This window comes from Phyllostomus discolor, chromosome 8 (genome assembly GCF_004126475.2).
Source record: "Phyllostomus discolor isolate MPI-MPIP mPhyDis1 chromosome 8, mPhyDis1.pri.v3, whole genome shotgun sequence".
Lineage (NCBI taxonomy): Eukaryota > Metazoa > Chordata > Mammalia > Chiroptera > Phyllostomidae > Phyllostomus > Phyllostomus discolor.
In genome coordinates this window covers 35,204,941-35,223,241 of record NC_040910.2, presented here as the reverse complement: position 1 = coordinate 35,223,241, position 18,301 = coordinate 35,204,941, and the positions used below count along the sequence as shown (strand labels likewise).

Below are 18,301 nucleotides of genomic sequence, written 5' to 3'. Positions count from 1 at the left end.
TTTTTTTAAAGACTGGATTTTCCCCCCAAAATAAAGCATCAGTATCTCAATTCCAAAATAATTTTAAATACTTAAGCAGGGTTTGTTAATGAAAAGATTGAGGTAGACTTTTTAAAACAATTGTAAATTGTATACTTCTGTCATCTTGTTTGAAGAAAGAATTCTTTCCAGAGCTGGCATCTGTCTCCCTCCCACACTGGGACAGGTCCTGTTAGGGGAGGAAGAACCCAGGGTGATGCCAGTCCGGAGTCCTGCCGTTCCCACACACGTCAGCAGAGCCACTTAAACACGCGTGTCTCTTCTTCCGTGTGCCTGGATAGTCCACATTTTACACATTTTGTTACCAGAAGCCATTTTCAGTTAAAGTGACCGAGTTGATCTTTATTTGGCTGGTTAATTTGACTGGCTTAAAGGCTATCAATGAAAGTATAAATGCTTTATAATAATTAAATAGTAATCTACTTTCCCTTAGTCAGAAGCCAGACTGCTACCAATCCAGAGCCTGCACACTCAGCTCCCATAGACGGAAACCCTCATCTCACATGAGCCGAAGCCCCGCACTAAAGCTGTAGGAACTCTGACTCCTCCTAGAAAACACATGGCCCCTGGTTTTGGTCTCCCCACCCGCTGGGGAGAAAAAGCTGAAACGGAAGAGGACAGGGAGGAGGGAAAGGTGCAGGCAGGTCCTTGTTGGCAAGCATGGTGCCATCCATAAGAAGTCGCACCTGACAGCGAAGAAGGTAATCTAAAATGCCTGCGTGTGCTGCGTTTTAGCACAGTTACAGTAATGGATGGTTAGAGTAGCTGTTAGCCTCCAAGAAAACTTGAGGGATATCCTCCATCTTAGGACAGGAAACTAGTTAATACAAGGTCTTAAAGGTGTAAGTAAACTTCAGCTATCTGGAAACTTGCTAAAGAATAGCATATTCACCTAGAATGATGCTCATTAAACAAAGCCTCTGTGCGGTCATGAGAACTTCAAACCCAGCAAATTGACTTTGTGGAATCCTTTAAGATTGTATTTAATATTAAAATTATTTAAATTGTGTAGCTTTCTGAATTCAAGGATTTTATGCTACTAGTCATTATTTGTGTATTTATTCAGTAATAACTTCAGTGTAAACATTGTACTAGGTAATGCAAAAACAAACAAAAAAAAACCCTGTATCTGTCATTCCAGCAATAAATGCAATCAAAAGAACTTTTTAAAAAGTATTATTCCTTAAAACTAGTCGCAGATATAGATGATCTGAATTTTATTGTATGCATTTACAGGCAAAAAACTGTCAGATCTGGAACGCGTTACCTCCCTGAAAGTATATAATTGGTTTGCTAACAGGCGGAAGGAGATCAAGAGAAGAGCCAACATCGGTAATGTATCAGAGAGGCTGCTGTCTCTGCTCACGCAGCTGCCAACGTGGTGTTTATTGTTAAGAGTGACTTCAGTTTACAACCACGGGTCTCAGTTATCCTAAATTCTAGGCCTAGTCAGAATTGCCCTTATGTTTTTCTTCATTGTATTTTTAACAGCCCACAGATAGTCTTATTTAAACTATTTGTGTTATAAAAATAATGGCATTTTTATTTCTGAAACTCAGTGTTCTTAGTGTTCTAGAATCTAGAGTTAGGCATGGTCTGAGCAGAGACCCTGTGGTGCGTATTAAAGACACTTGCAAGAGAGGTTATGTGATACCCTAAGCTTCTTTGTTATTGCTGGGCTATGACTCAATATTTAGAAACATCTTAATATTGTTAGGATTAGAATGATGGTTAGAATTCGAATGAAAGAATTGTAATAGAGAGGGAGCATAGCAAAAGGCAGAGATTTGTTTTAAAAAGAGTGAAAGCATTTAAGAAATGTGAATGGATGAGGCTGGAGTGGGGGATTGGTTTTGAGCTTCTAAATCTGTGTTTCATGCATAAACATACTTCCGCCTTCATCATCACAAATCTCGAACGCTTTTAGAACCCCAGGACAGGAGGTCTGTGTCACTGGTTGGTAAGTATTTACAGAGCACCTAACAGTCGACCACTCGGACTGCTGCACACATGCAGCAGCAGTGGCTCTGGACTGAATGGCAGGCGTGTTCCTCCCTGACCCATGTGCAGCTGGTTTCCTTCCCTCTGCAGTGTGAAGGAAACAAAACATGGGGAGATCTAGGTTCTTGTTGAGGGGCGTCCTGATACCTCAACACAGAAATTAATTCGGCACTTAGGCCATTGTGATGAAATAATAGATAATTTAGGGATCCATTTGCTTTTTTCGAAGAAGCAGCAATCCTGGAGAGTCATGGGATAGATGTGCAGAGTCCAGGAGGCCACTCGAACAGCGACGACGTCGACGGGAATGACTACTCAGAGCAGGTGAGCAGCCGGGCAGAGTTCTCGGCTACAGCTACAAGTGGGTGGGACCGTGTGACAGCTCAGTTCCGCGGGTGCACTTGGTGTGGGGTGGGGGAGAGGAGACGATTTGACGTCCCTCCACTGTTCTCGTGTGTCTGCTTAGATTTTCATGTAATCAGGAAGGGGTGTGGTAAGACTCGGTTGTCCTGTTGAATTTGTGAGAAGTCGTTATTCACCCACACGGATTTATTGTCATACAACAGGATACTTGGCAAGTACGCAATGGGGAGGAGGAGGAGGGAAGAAGTTCAGAGGGAGGCAGAGAAGCAGAGAAGGTAGAAGAAGAGAGGAGGATCTGATCCAAACAAGCAAGTTACACCATTCACCACACACACACTCAATGTTTGAGAAATACTAGGGGCGCTGGGTAGCTGTACCCCACGCCTCAATGTGCACCAGCGCAACACACGGTGGGAGGCCCACCCACTGCGGCCCCTGCCGTGGGACCCTGGTGCTGACATGAGCGGTTCTTCCAGAGTCTCTGGCACATGACACACACGTCCTCTCATACGTGCATGTCTTCTCACCTCACCCTGACATAGTCTTCATTGCTCGGGGGTGGGGGGGATGCATTTAATTGTAGCCACTGGATGGAAAAACGCACTAAGAATCTGGGGGAATGCCCCCCCCACACACATATCTAGGCAGATTTCATTAAAATTTTTATAGGGTTTAAAATAAATATCCATTTGGAATATGGTCTCTTCTCCTGGACCCCAGAAAGGAAACTTTCCAATGGCGATACCCCCATTCCTTGCTCCTCAGCCAGCTCTTAAATACAGTCCACTCTGTTTCCCTCCTGCCGTTCACCTCACAGCCCTGCTTCCCAGCGTGAGCACAGACACTGCAGGCCCTCTTGTTCAGTGCCTCCTGCACAGACACTGTTTGGCCAGCAGCTCTAGGGTGACCCTCTGCAGCCCTGCGGCCAGTCCACGCAAACAAGAGTGAGACCACGCGCCCATACTTCCCACAGGTCACCTTTTTCTCTTTGGGGCTCCAGATCGTAGCTCCTCACTTCACTCCAGACTGTTCTGGGCATGTTTCTAATTGGAAACATCCCTGTTACTTTCGATCTACCCACGTAGCCGGGTCATTTCCATTTTTCCCCAGATGCCCCAAAGGCAGCACTTCCCATGTTCTCTCTCTCTCTCTCTCTCACACACTCACACACACACACACACACACACACACACACACGTACTCTTACCCTTTCCAAAGCTTTCTGGTGCAGAGTCCCCTGAGGATGTGACAGGTGAGAAAGTTACCCCTCGTGTGTAACACTGTCTTCAGGGCCCTAGGAACATCCTGCAAGGCCAGCTTCCTTCTCAGCTCTGTTGTTTTGCACCTCAGCTGTGTGTGGAAGGAGAACGTCGCCCTCCCTCCGAAGGAGACAGCTGCCACTCCCCTCACAGGGCCCCTTGCTGCCCAGAGCGCGCCCAGTTTCTCCCACAGCTGTTTCAGCAGTCACACGGTTGCCCTGTTGTAATTGAGAGGTGGTTCTTTTTTGTTGTTTTTTTTTTAAACAAAAGTGCATTTTTATCTGTACAATATTGGTGTCTGTCTAGCATTTTGTCTAGTTTTCTCAGTTCAGTGGAGACACCGTGAAGTGTAATTACCTGTTTGTAAGAGCACCAGTACAGAATTGAATAGCCCACAAGTGTGGCCTTCACTGACTCGTGCTCTATTTTTTGCAAAACTAGAATGAGCTAGGTGGGATTATCGTCACCAGCAATCTTTCTGAAAGAAAGAATAAAATTCTCAGCAAGAAAAAAACATTTTGGTGCTGCTTATTTGTTGAATCATAGGACAGTCAACCAGAAGTATCTGGGCATACATCCATCCAGTGTCTGCTTAAATACATCTCGCCCCCACTCTATCGTGAGCTCCTCCCCCACCGCCCCGCCAGATGTTCTGCCTCCCCTCGCCCCAGCATGCCTTTCTGTGAGCCAGAGAATGGCGCCAGTCACTAACATTTGTTTCTTGTCTCTGCACGTCTAGGACGACAACACTAGCCATAGTGACCACCAGGACCCCATCTCCTTAGCTGTGGAAATGGCAGCAGTCAACCACACTATCTTGGCCTTGGCTCGACAAGGAGCCAACGAAATCAAGACAGAGGCCCTGGATGATGACTGACCAGGGAGGGGTGGACACGAGGCGTTAACTTAGTTTAGACGTAGCACCTTAGCAGACTTTCCTCGGTCCTTAACATGTGTTCTTACAGTATAACTTGCAGTTTCTTGTATGTCAGTTAGCCGTTAGGGTCTTCTTGTTCTGTGAAGATGGCATGGTGCCCTCAGCCTTCGCATATACTCTCTCAGTATTAACTCCCAGTAAGTAATAAGCAACCGACCGACCAGACTTCCTCTCCCGGCCCCTGAGGCTAGAAAATCTTGCTGCTCTGTCTTAGCATTCCAAGAAAGTGCTTCCAGGTATTTAGATAGCCCTCAGTTCTCAAATATTAGGCTGTGTGTGAAACCTTGGGTACCTTCAGATTCCTGTAACACTAGTCTGTACCCCTCTCCTTCCTCGGGACTGACAGGGTGCAAGCTGAAGGGGTGTGGCCCGGGACTGACAGACCCCGTTCGGGCGGTGTCCGCAGAGTAGAAGGAACACTAGCGCCCCCACCTCCGAGTGGGAATATCCGGTTTCCAGCTGCAATAAGCCGTGCCTCGTCATAGTCACGCTGTGGCTAGATCACACTTCTTTGGGTGCTGTGCTAAGAGTGTCCGTGGAAAAACTGGATCTCAGATTTTGGTTGACGTTAACATGCCTGACACAGACATCCATTCCTCTCACAAGCTGTGCAGCTTAGTAGATAAAATACTGCCTTCTGCCTTTGGGACCACAATTAAAACAAACAGCAAAAGACACAAATAGAAGTCACTTAAAAAACACACCCCGGCTTGAGAGGCAGTGGAGGAAAGCCGGGCTGCGTGGGTCAAGGCACCGAGTCCGGCCCGCGGAGTCGCTGCCCGTCGTGGTGAGTGCCGCAGGGCCTCCCGCAAGCTGCTTTGCCTCCTCCTGTCTGTGTCCCCTGTCCCTGCCGCCAGCAGAAGTCTTTCAAGGATGAAGCTAAGGTCAAAAATGAGTGAACGAACTTTCAGTCTTTGTATCCATTAACTGAAACCCCCTCAGTAGCAGAGGTTGTAGAGGATTTCATAGTGGGATTTTGCTGACTGACTATCACAAATGCAAATACTTCCTCAATAGGAGCAGAAAAAACGGGCATTTGCCACTTACGTGGTAGGTCTGCGAGATATGACGGGATGTGACTGCTTTGGTGTTCTTTTTACTCTGTCCTTGTAGAGGTGTGAAAAGCTATATTGCTACAGGCAATTTATTTAATAATTGGAAGCCATATTGATAATGGATGTGGTAATATTTGTAAAGTTTAATCTACTTTAAGCAGCAGTAACTAATGTAATTTTTTTCCTTGATCACATATGTAGCACTTTTGTTACTTTTTTAGAGATATTTATATTTGATAAATCTTTTTTTCATTTTGAGAACTCAAAATACCAAACAGTGAACTTGCGTTATAAAGTCACCCTGTGATCACCTTGTCATCCAGCAGCAAAATGATGAACTGTTCATGCATCAAAGAAAATTACATCTGCCGGCCTTGTATGGAAATGATCTCTCGGCATTGCGATTAAATGACACACTGTCGCCGTGGGTGAGGGAAGCAGCCTGGGGTGTGTCTGAAACAGCAGGACTGCTGTGCGGTGGAGCCTTGTTGAGGGGACCCTGGGGCTGGCTGTGACGCAGCTTCGGTCTTCCCGCCCGTTACCTGAAGGTTTCTTAGAAGGAAGGCACCTTTCCTGGCCGCCTCCCCTGAATTGTGTTCAACTTAAAACCTTTGAGAGAGGGTGAGACTTACTGACCTTCTTCACTTTTCTTTCTTGTTAGTGAGACAAGAAAGTTTTCCGCCAGTTTTCGGCTGGCTGGACTCCACTGCAGGCACAGGCTGACGAGACGGCTCCGGCTCCGTGGCTGCCGGCCCTGCTTCCTCAGCGTCAGCGTGCGGGGCCTTCTGGAAGGCGTGGAGATGCCCCTGTGGGTGTGTCTGTGGCTCAAAAGAGCTGTCTGCAGGGCCTGGCCTGCCCTTGTCCGTGATTTCAGAGGGAAAGTGTATATACTTTTGCAGCTCCCAAGAATTGAAGTAGAATGAAGTAGCCTTTTCTGTTTTACTGAATTACTTGAACCAACAAATTCAAGAGTAGCATTTGTTATTCTCAGGAATGGCCTCCCAGTCATTTTCTTTCCTGGTGTGTCTGACTTATTTCCACTAGGAGATTGTGTTCTCTCTCTTTCCTTTTACACTACTTAGAAGAAATACAACATTGTATCTTTCCATCTTGGTGGAATTTTGTGGGCTCATTCTAGGCTGAATCAGAAAGAAAAGGAGAGAGAAAAATACACTGTCTGACAAGCCACATCCGTGATTTATTATTGTAAGGAGATTATTATAATTGATAGCTTCTTTATGATGGGATTGCTAGTATCATGTGTTCTTGCTGGTCTTTTTAAAGAAACAGACTCAAACTGTTAAGACAGCTGCAGTTTCTAAAGAACTACAATGATTGCTAGAGAAGAGCTAAAAGGTTTCATTGTTTTGAGACCTTTAGAGAAGGGAGAAACCCCCAGAGAACAAAGGGGAGCGAGTGTGCCGCAGCGGGCAGCCCCGACCCTGGCTGTCTGCTGGAGGGAGGGAAAGAGCATGTCCTCCCCGGAGAGCGGAGAGCGTCCTGCGGAGTCTGAGCGTGAGGGAGAGGGAGGGGTCGTTCCCCCGGATTCTGTGATTCAAGCTGCCTCCTCAGACTCACTGCCTTCTGTACAGCTCCTGCATTTCCACCGAGAGTAGACTTTCAGTTCTCTGGGGCCTGTATTTAAAACTACCATTGTTTGTGTGTTCGTTTCCAGGTTCAGTTCCACTATCTTGTCCAGGTTACCTTAGCTGTTATAATGGCATATGGAGTTGCCACTAATTTGAAATATCGTTGGATGGCCATTTTTTTCTTAAGCTTTTTTAGGTTTGAGAGAGATTAAAATAAGAAACCCCAAACTGCTCTCTTACTGAAGGGAAAAGGGCCAGGCTCTAAAAAGCCCCATGCTGTGTTTTTTGGTCGTTCTGTCTCTCTCCTCTCTCTTCACCACGTGCTGTTCCTCCTGGGTGAGGAAGACCACAGGGGCAGGGGGCGGGGCCTTGCCAGCGGTGGTAACTTGTCTGCTGCGTTTTCTAAGACTTCATTAAATTAGTGTGGTCACATGGGTATACTTCCTTCCTGCCCTTCTTAAAGCACAGCCTTACAAAGGGACCTTTTAAAGATGGACCATCCTGATGAAATGTCTGCCTCTCCCTCCGTCTCTCTAGCGCTGAAGGCCAGGGAGAGAGCAGCACCGTGCAGTCCGCCCCGGGGCCTCCCGGTGCCCCAGCACCAGGTAGACACTCCTGCTTGTTTCCGCCAGGTCCGCCGTGCCAGAATACCCCTGGGGGCCGCGTTCTCTAGGACCTCAGTCCCTTAGGTGGTAGTGGAGTGTGGTTACCTTCCATCTGCCTACCAAACCTGTACAGTTCCCACACACTGTCACCTCTGGGGGACAGCCCCTGCCCTCACATTTCCAGATTCCTTCACAGAAACAGGAAGACCCCTTAAGGATACCTTTTACTTTCGCTCAGTAGAGGTGACCGCCCAAAGCGATGTGACTGAGGAAGTCGTAAATGCTGAAGCGTGCAGATGCTGTTCTCCAGCTCCCCGGATGGTGACGGCCGGCAGTCCAGCGAGCAGCAGGAGCTGTACTGGGTCCAGATACCCAAATAATTTTTTACCTCAAAGGGGCTACTTGAGCTCTCAGATACAGCTGTTCTGTTTCTCCCTGTTCGGCCTTTGTTGCTGTGACCTTCCCCTCTTGGAGTTCAGCCGTCAGGCCCAAGTGCAGACTGACTCTCGTCCCCTCCATCGGGGACCTGCAGTCACTCTCTCTCCCTCCGTGACCAGCGCCTCCCACTCCCTTGGGCCCCCCCACCAGGGCCTCCCCTCGAACCGCGTCCTTTGCTGGAGTGTGTTTTGCTTGCTCTCCTCACGCAAACACTCCTTCCTGTCCCACAGCCTGTTTTTTTGACCAGCTACATATTCCACTGACCAGCTACGTTATTTCTGCCCCTAACAGTGGAAATGACCCCTTTTTCATAAATGACCTCCCACCCTTCTCCTAAAAATGTGAACTTCTTCAAGTCCTTACTCTCTCCCTGGTCTTAAGGGTCTCGTCAGAAGCGGTCCCCCATCTCACCCACAGCCCTGCCTTTCCGTTGTCGCCGTCCTGTCGTCCTCGTTGCAGAACCACCAGAGCGTCTCCCCCAGGGATTCTCCGCAGGTCCCTAGGCAATAATCTTTCTTGTTGTTGGTGATCCTGTGCTCAGCAGCACTCTCCGTTGGCTAGTCCTGGCCCTGTACAGCGTGAGTTTTCTGTGTGGATCTCTAAAGGAGTGTGATTGAAACCTTGTCATAGTGGTGGTGTCACTTGGCGGTTGTGAGTGTTGGCAAAGTCTCACTGCTGCGTCCGCTGGGGCTGTGTTGAGACTGGCCAGACCCGTGTGTAGCCGTACTGAGCCGGGTTTGTCGGGATTTCCCAAGGGACGGCTGGGCCCACTGGCCAGCTCCAGCTGGGCGTGTCTGTGTGAGGGGTCGGGTGGGAGTGGGGCGAGGAATTCACCACATAATACATTCCTTCTGTGTGCTCCCTGAATAGCAAGGACGCTTACTCAGGATTCGGGGATCAGTAGTCAGCCATACTGCATTTGGCAAACAGCTGCATGCCCTGAAACCTTTCCGCTGTTTCTTAATTTCCACGTGTCTAGTGCACGTCACCTAGCAGTGCCCACATCAGCCACCTGAAAGATGTCCCACCGCAGTGAGGCTGGAAGTGGTTCTGGGAGGCACCTGTGAATGGCCAGGACATCCTAGAGGGTGTCCTGGGGGGCGTGCTGTCCAAGCGGAGGCCCTTTCCTTTGCACCGAGGTCTTGTTGAACGGTGACCGCCACTCACAAGGAGAGATGTCCTTACCGCTCTCGGGAGAGCTGCCACGCTAAGGTGGTGGGAAAGGCTTGTTAATACACTAGGCCTCAGAGCCTGTTCACCGAGTACGGAAGCCCCTCTCGCGAACAGGTCAGGTCGGGAGGCTGTTTTTAGTTCCCTGCTGGTCAGCTGAAAGGGACAGGCCACTGCTCTTGCCGTCCCCGCGGCTCAGGGCTGCCTCAGGTCTCTGAGGGGCAGCTTTGTTCATGTCTAGGCCCATTCAAAAGCTGGAAGTTTATAAATTGAGAAGGCTCCCTATCAGCATTGCTGTTCTTCCTTGGCAGGAGTGAGGAACAACACCACAAAGAAAGCAAACGACCTGAGAGGTCCAGCTCCCATGACACCGGTTTTCTTTTGGCCATTGAGAGGGGTAGGAACAGAGAGGGGAGAGGGAAAATGTCGCTGCACCCAAAGATCTCTCATCCCCTTCTTGTCGCCACCCAGGAAGCTCGAGGGGCCTCAGACACGTGGGGTTGCAAACACACAGGTTCCCGGGCTCCGTTTTCGTCCTCCTTCCTGCGGCACGGGGCCGGGCAGCGAGCAGACTAACCCAGTGGCTGCCGTTGGAATGAAAGCTGCCCAGCGCCCTCCCACCCCTGAGTGTTTTCCACCGCACCTCACACCCTGGTGGTGCTGGCCAGCTCCCCGGGGACACAGGGAAGGGCTCTGCTGCGGGGCGCTATGCCTGCCCCTCCCGACGTCTGTTTTATCTGGGAAGTTTTCACATCGGTTTGTTCCTCTGTTGTCCCCTCCCGTCCAGTGTGAGACAGCAGCCGAGTGTGCGCTGTCATCAGGCCGCCACTTGCTGACCAGAGCAGGGCGCGTGCACAGCTCGGCTGTCACTCCATACACTGCGTTTTCCTCTTGTCTCGCTAAAAAAGTGGCTCTGTGCAGCCACGGCTAGTGCTCACACTCAAAGATCTGGTGTGCTGTGATCGAGTGCAGGTCTGCCTGAACCCTTTCAAATTGTAACCATGGTGATTGAGGGGGTGGCACGGAGTATATAAAAATACGACGACAATTGTTCTGAATGACTGAGTGTCCTCCTGACATGTAATTAGCTGTTTTAGCGAGATACAGATTGGCATGGCCATAATTAAAGGGGTTTCAGTCCTTTATATGACTGAAAATGGCAGCTCTCCCATCCCCTGTTCCCTTTAGCACGAATGCTCCCCAGAGCGTCTGGAGGAGCAGCTGAACAGACTGCAACAATGACAGGGTGTTTGTGTCCCCTCCCAAGCGGGAGAGACGGGGTCGGAGTGGCCCCAGTCTCAGATCAGGAGCTTCCCATCGTGCACCCCACCTGACTTCTGGAGTGTTGGAACCCCGCCCCACGCCCTTCCCAGCCTGTCCCCCCCTTCCCCGCCCCTGCAGCGGGGGCACCGGTGAGCAGCAGCGAGGCCTCCCGGCCGTGCTGCCCCACCTGCCAGCCCGCTGGGGGGTCATGCTGGCCTGACTTACGGCCATCTACTGCTTCACAAGCGCCTGGAGTTTGACATTTTCCCTTGGTTACATCTCCATTGCCATCGCCACCAGGAAGTGCTTATCAAAGAGGTGTCCGCTCATGGCTCAAATAGGGATTTCCTCATTGGATCGTGTGACACACACACAGACTGACACATGGGCCTTCGACAACTAGGAAGTATGAATGGAACCCTGATGTTTGCAATGTCTGAGAGTCACTGGAGCAAGAGGGCGTGAGTGCGTGCCCCCCAGGTGTCCCCACATCACTTAGCGTTACCAATGTGCCCACGTGAGCAGCCTGCCACCATCCTGAGCTCGTCCCACACTGCGGCCCTGTCCAAGGGATGGCCCACGCAGCCCATCCAGATCCTCATGCCCCCCCCCCCACCGCCTCCCTCCCTCTTCCGTCCACCCGGCCCCCTAAGAGGCCTCACGCTGGGCCGGAGCCGCTGCCTTGCCACCTCGCCCTTCTCCGGGATACGCCGTACTGGCTCTTCGCCGTCACCCGCAGGCGTCTTCGTGCAGGTGTGAGGTCAAGAGTGAGTCTGCGCAGACGCCAGGACACCGCACGGGGCCTGTGGCCCCTGGCCAGCTGCCTCCTTCCCCAGGGAGGTTAGGGACCCTTTCTCCAGGAATGGTTAGGGACAACTGAAGAAAATTTGCCTCTTGCTTTTTGTTCATATTTTGCTGCTCATTCTTCTACAAATCTTTCCCCCTCTGCACACACCAGGAAAAAGCTAACCCAGATGCTAGTAGCTAAGCTTCAGTTTCTTGAAAATGCGGCAGTTGGCTGCCATCCCCCACCCCCAAACACAGAGTTTGGGGGAAAGTTTTGCTTTGGGTTTTGTTTGCTCCCCTTGAAATACCTATAGTTGAGCTGGATCAGGAAAAACAAGGCCATGAAAGGTTTTACTCGTTGCTTCTCTCCCTGTAAGATTTAAAAGCGACTGTCAGCCCCCTCACCCCACACGTGGGAGGTCACAGGAACTTTTCAGGGGGCTCCTGTCTGTTGACCGTGGGAAAGGTGGTGGATTTATGACCCCAAAGAGTATCCCATCCTCGTTTCCCCAGCTGGTAAAAGATAATGTGCTCTTGCAGTTCAGAATCTGTCTTGTGATTGGTGGTCCTGAGAACTGACTAGATGAGGACAACTCTGATTTGAGACATGCATTCAAACAGCCAGCCGAACATTCCAATTATCTGCTCACGTTCAAAGGAAATGGGATGATCACTGCAGCGAAAACCTAACAGTCGACTATTGGAGGGATCGGCGTTTCAGACATGCTGCCCAAGGGACGGTGCTCGGACGGTGCTCCTTAGAAGGGCCTGGCGCTGGCGAGGCGCTTCCCTTCCCAGAGGCCACCGGCGACTCAAGGACCGTGCACTCGTGCTCTTTGACCATCGGCAGCCCCCACTCGAAAGGAAAAACAAAAGGAAGCCAACTCACCAAAATCAGTGAAAATATAGGTGGTGCTTATCTATGAAACACATATTTTTGGGGGATAAAAGACCGTGAGTTGTTCTTAAGAGAAACTAGAGTAGAGGGGCCGTCCTAGACCCCGGCACTACAAGAGGCAGACACCCAGGCCTCCCAGAGCACCGGCGCTCCTGGACCGTGAGCTCTGCGCCTGGCGCTGCACCGGGGTTTGCCTCGCCTCGCTGATGCTGGGAGACTCAGCAGCCCTGCCCTGAGCTGTGCCACTTTCGAGGAGTCAGGTGAAACCTCGAGCTGTTCTCTTCCGTCTTAGCAGTACGTTAACTGAAGAACGGACAGCACAGCCCACCCACCACTGCTCTGAGTAAAACCCCTGCATGTAACCTGTCTCACACTCTGGGGACAGAATGGAAGGTCCCCACCACCGCACTGCTGCCACCTGTCTGCATTAATGCCCTCCAGCAGCAGACCCTGACACCGTGGCGATCTAGGCAATGCAGAGCACCCCACCCCTGACCCCAGCCTCTCAGGGACAGTGACAGGAAAGCAGTGACAGGTTTCAAGTCACAGTCCTCCGTCTCCGGGAGGCAAATCTGAAGGTCTTGCCTTTTCCTGGGAAGGCTGGCCTGTAGTCTGATCTCTGAAGGGGACTGGAATTGACCAGCTCGCTTGGGTATAGCTCCCGTTAGTTGAGGCAGAGAAGATTAAGTTCTTTCTCACTTCCCATTTTCTCTCTTCAGCTCTCCTAGTGGTTTCTTTGTGCCTGTTACTTGTAGGTATCCTGCTTGTCTAAGGTGTTCTGCTCAGCATTCCATCTCCTGCTGCTGTCCCTTCCATCACAGTCCAGAGGGGCAGTGGGCTTGGCCAGAGCTCTGGCGAACTTGGGATCTGATGCTGTGTGGGTCGGTGTTGGCCCTGGGCTCTCGGACCAGCCAGCAGCAGGGCATGCGGACTCATGCAGACTTTGGCTCCGCATAGAAGCTTTCCAATAGCCACCTCCAGCAAAAGGCCAGGCTGCCTCAGGGCTCTTGTGGCTGTTTCCAGGGACACGGGCTCCAAGCTGACCTGAGGACTCACTGACTACAGGTCCGTGTTTCTCCCCACCCCCAACTGCCCAGGTCATTCCCTAAGTGGTTCTCAGGGGCTGGCTCTGTCTCCCTCTTCTGATCTGCTCTGCCCTGGGTGTCCACCAAGTGCAAGAGTGGAAACCACCTCAGGAGCACGCTGGGGTGGCCCTGCAAAGGGCCACCAGGTCAGCTCCCTGGAACTGAAGGGCACCCTGTTTCATTAGCTAAGGAGGTTTTGACTGTCTGCTGCCCCCCCTCCTCCCCGAAAAGGCCACCCTGTTACCGTGAGGGGAGGGAGGTAGCTTGCCACTCGGGTGTTGATCCAGATTTGGCATCTGTCTCTGGTAGCATTTGGGTGCCACTGCAGTTTTGGGATGGAGACAGGAACTCCTCCCTGAGAAGGAGCCCTTGGCTCTCGGCAGGCAGCCAGGACGTCGCAAAACCATCCTTGCCTTAGAGCCCATTTCAACTTCCTGGCACTCCCAGGCCAAGGCTCCTGCTCCGGCTCATTGGAGCTCAGCGACCTCTCCCTCTCTGTCTGCCCTGCTGGCACTGAGAGCCCAGCATGAACTTGTGAGGGTCATCTTTCCACTTCGTCATTCATGGAAGCTATTAAACTGGAAACAAAGTGACATTAGTGCTGTATTAATGCAAGTAGCAGCCACTTGAGTGGACTCACATTGGACTCTGTGCCAAATTCATGGGCGGGGGCGGGGGGCAGTGTACGCGGTGGCAGAGTGGACTGAACAGGGGTGAGAGTGCTGCTGTGGGCGCCTTTCGAGAGCATTGCTGTTGGGTATTTACCTTGAAAACCACATCTCAATCCTGCATACGGGCGCCGCGACTCCGAAACCAAAGTTACAAGGGGTGGGGGCGCCCCCCGTCAGGCCTTCCAGCTCAACAAAGCCTCTCCCCGCTGCTCGCTGGTCCTACCAGACATCCCCGCCTCGGGCCTCTGCCTTTCCCAGGGATCCTTCTCACCCCAGTGAGACAGAGCCAAGTCCGTGCAGCCTGCGCTTCGCCCCCAGCTGCGCATCCGGAGCAGGCCGCCCCGACGTTGGCCTGTGCTGCAGAGCCCCAGGGGAGAGGCCCCACTGGGCCAGCCACTGCTTCAGGTTCACCCAGGCTGCAGGAGGGACTCTGTCCCTCCCTCTGCCCCTCCTGCGACATCGTAGTTGCCTCTCCTGGAAGAGCCCACAGCCTTCTCCGACTCCCCACGGGCTCCCCCTCCTCCCACGGCCGTGGCCACTTGGGGGTACAGTACCTTCTTCTGAGGATAAACTTTCTGTTCATGTTTTTTTTAAGTGCCTAAGCAAGTTGCAGACCTCTGGAGCCCGCCAGAGAGGGGGCCGGTGCCCCTCTGTCCTGGGTCCCCAGCGTTCTGCAGGCAGAACAACTGCCAGGGCGAGCCCGTGGGGCAGACGTCACTACCCCGTCAGGCTGGCTTTGTCACTGTCTCTCGTGCTTTTTAGGGGTGTTTCTGTTGAAAGGGTTCTGGTCTCGGTTCAGAGAGAATGTTCAGGGGCCTGCGTGGCGAAGTCCGTGACTACTGGGTGAGGCGGGCAGGGGCGCCAGCCAGCCTTGGAGCCGCCGCTGTCCGCCTGTGGCAGCAGCGCCCAGCGCATCCCGATCCAAGGGGGCAGAGTCACGTGGGGACGTTAAAGACATGGTGACTCATTTCCCACCATTAGTCACTGGAACCCCGGCTGCCCCCTCGCCCCTCAGTGGAGGTTCGGGACATCTGCGGACCAGGGCTTAGGAGGGCCGTCATCGCTAGGGGTGACGTGGGATCAGGAGTGTCTTTGAAAATGAGTGTGAGAGTATTGGCTTCTTTTTTGAAGTACTTTTCGTCTGACCTAAGTCCAGGCCTTTATCCCGCGGTGGGTGTGGGTGTACAAGGCGCTAGTCGGTGACCGCTTGCTGTCCGGTCCGGCACCGAGCGACCTTGAGAGGATGTGTCGGTGCATTTGAAGGTTTTGCAAAAATGGAACAATCCACAGCCAGGCACTTTATTTTCATTAGTAATCCAGCATTTTCGTTCAGACGATGCCATGACCCCGACGCTGGGCATTCACATTTAACACGCCGGCCACATCTGCCAGCGGCATTCTGAGTTGGGTGGGGAAGGAGGCAGGTTGATGAAGTGGTCAACCGGGGGTCTTGCCGTGGTGGCGATGGCAGGAAGGCTTTTTTGGAGCGGCACCAAGCTGGACTCGGCGGCCACTGTCCCTCAGTTCTCCAGATGCTATTTTTACAGGTTCTACCAAGTGCCTGTCAATTACCCCGGCTGTAATTGAGAGAGAGAGGAGTGTGCGGGGGAGTGCAGCGAGCCGGGCAAGCGGCAGCGCAGTGCAATTAGAGGCAGGGCGAGAGGCCCCGGTTTCTCTCCACTTAACTGGACTTGAACTCCCCAGCGAGCGCAGAGGCTGGGGAGTAATTCCATTGCGGATGATGGGCAGCTCTGTCTTACTGTCGCTGTTGGGTGGGAGCTAGCTGGCACAGCAAGTTAAGAGAACGGAAAGCAAGCTTGGCGGTCGCAGTGTGATCAGATACCACTGACCAGATGCCTTGGGGCTGCCTGAGTGTTTAGCATCCGCCAAATAACTCGGCGTCAGCGCGGGCTGGGGAGAGCCCTCCTGCCTCGGTGGTCATGTGTCTTAGCCTTTGTGTCTCTCTCTGGCGTCTCCGGTCTCTGTCCCCGTCCTGTGCACCATGTGTCCCTGAGGGGAGTCACACCTGTGTCTGAGTCTGCTGTAAGGTGTTCAGTCTACCTCAAGGGGTCCTCATGGTCAGCTCTGTCCCACAGCAGTCCTTCCACTCGCCACACACACTGGAATGTCTACGTGCCCCTGGCCCTGCCTTCCCCGTCGGCAACCTCCCGACCCCCTCTCCCCGCAGTCACCACAGACTCCTAGTGCAAATTGGATGCTGCTTTAAATGTGAAAACAATTGTTCAAAAGCTATAAAACCTGAATGAAAGCTAAAGCTGAATTTATAAGCCTTGTTGCATATGAGCCAAAAGTGCAAAAAGCTCTATATAATGAACTAACCTGCCACTCGTATAAATATAAATATATATAAATATATTAAAATCAGACTGTTCTACAAATTGTGTATTTGTATTTTTGTGTACGTACAATTTTCTGCTAAGCAGAAGGAGGATGTAGTATAGGATGCTGTGAGAAGAGATTTGGTTTAATCCTATTTCTTTGTTACTTATTTTTGTTAACATCAGATGCCTGTCTTCGTCTTACGTGTGGATGACACTGTTGGGACAGCTGCAGTATCTCTCTTCCTTCGGTCCAGAGTCCGTTAACTAATGAAATCTGGGGTTTAGAGAGTTCTTCAGGCCCCCAAACTCGGATAAGTGGGCAGAGAGGGCAGGGCCTCTGGGAAGCAAAATCCCGCTTCTAGAAATCAGCTTCCAAGACAAAAGACTGTCAGATCTGCCCCCACCACAGACTGCCCAGGCTCACTGGGGGGGCGTGGCGGGCTCCCCCTGGCCTCTGTGCCAGTGCTCTGGCCACCCATGGCTCCCTGTCCCTCTGTGTAGCCGCTGCCTTTTTCAGATCAAGTTACCAAAATGCCTCCCCTCTGCCTGGCCGCCGGCCCTTCCCACTGGGACCTCCAGCCCAGTCCCCTGGAGCATCTCAGAACCCACCTTCCCGGTGCTAACACACAGAGGGGGCAGTGGCTGCCGGGGCGGCCAGGCTGGCAGACCGGCTCTGTGTGCGCGTCCGTCCGTCTGGGGTAGGCGGCCCTTCCTCAAGGGCGGTGCCCAGCGGCCAGCCTGGCCCCGCTGCCCACCCACCTCTCAGCCCCACCGTGGTCCCCTGACTCGAACCTTCCCTAGGGAGAGCGATACTGCACCTTCCCCCATGGGACTCATATTTATGACAGTGTGTAATGACTGTAGCAAAAGCCCTTGTTTCTAGATGTAAATGGTCAAAGGAACAAGTGCTCTATCGTATTGATTAAAATAGTTCCAATGAGTCCTGTATCATTGTATCTCCTATTCTGGATTAGTGCCTTTTGGACAGTAGACTGTTCTGTAATTAAAATGTAGTATATACTGCTTTTTTGTACAGTTTTGTTTTAATAAAACTTTTTTTTAATTTGTGTTTATTTTAGTATTGTACCTATTAGAGAATAAAATGTATAACCGAACAAAGCCTGGCTGGGACTTCTTTGGGGAAGAAGGCAGCTTTGGGAGCTGCCCAGCATTAACGAGGGGCGGGGGCCTTCTGTTCTGAACATCAGTTCCGGGCTTCGAAAAAGGCCTGGTGGCTCTGGGGGCCGAGGACAATGGAGGGGTGAAGGCGCCCATCACCACCTGGTTGAGGGACTCCCACCAATGCTGCTTCTGGTCTGCCCTCCCCGCAGGCTCCTCACAGGCCAGCAGGGGCTGGCCTTTCCACAGCTCCCCTGGGCCAGCCCCACCCCCTCCCCAGCCTTTTCAGCTCCCTCCTTCCCTCCCACCCTCTGCCCCGTCTGGAACCCACTAGGGTCCCAGCGGTGTCTCCACTACTGTGCTGGGCACACACCTCTTCGCTCTCCGGCTCCAACCAGACCCTGGGCACCTCATTTTCTTACAGAGCCCTCTTTCCTGGGCTTCCCCTGTCACAGTCCAGAATAAAATGAAAGAAAGCGGAAGCTGTGTCATTTGTGTTTATTTAAAGGTGTCCAATGGTTGGGATCAAATGTTTAAGCAGCACTCAAGGACAAAGCTCCCCGCTTCTCAGAGAAAACGGTCTGCTTCCTCGTTCTACGAGGAGTCGGCCGCCCCCAAAGGGGGCACATCCCCTAGGCAGGAGATGGGGGTGGGGGGCAACACGGAGGACCATCCCCACCC

General features: G+C 52.0%; 1 protein-coding gene and 1 long non-coding RNA gene across 2 annotated transcripts in view; both read left to right on the top strand.

The window, feature by feature from the left end:
- Window positions 1-5,866, top strand: part of HMBOX1 (homeobox containing 1) — a 166,920-nt gene extending 161,054 nt beyond the window's left edge. Inside the window, 4 exon segments of the mRNA XM_028519845.2 lie at window positions 1,276-1,371; window positions 2,270-2,364; window positions 2,607-2,678; window positions 4,402-5,866. Coding sequence (XP_028375646.1) covers window positions 1,276-1,371; window positions 2,270-2,364; window positions 2,607-2,678; window positions 4,402-4,539 — 401 coding nt within the window. The 3' untranslated portion in view covers window positions 4,540-5,866.
- Window positions 5,867-13,152: 7,286 nt separating this feature from the next.
- Window positions 13,153-17,616, top strand: LOC118501972. The gene is made up of 2 exons (XR_004904635.1): window positions 13,153-13,793; window positions 13,872-17,616. It is a non-coding gene; the product is annotated as an uncharacterized LOC118501972 (long non-coding RNA).
- The last annotated feature ends 685 nt before the right edge of the window (window positions 17,617-18,301 follow it).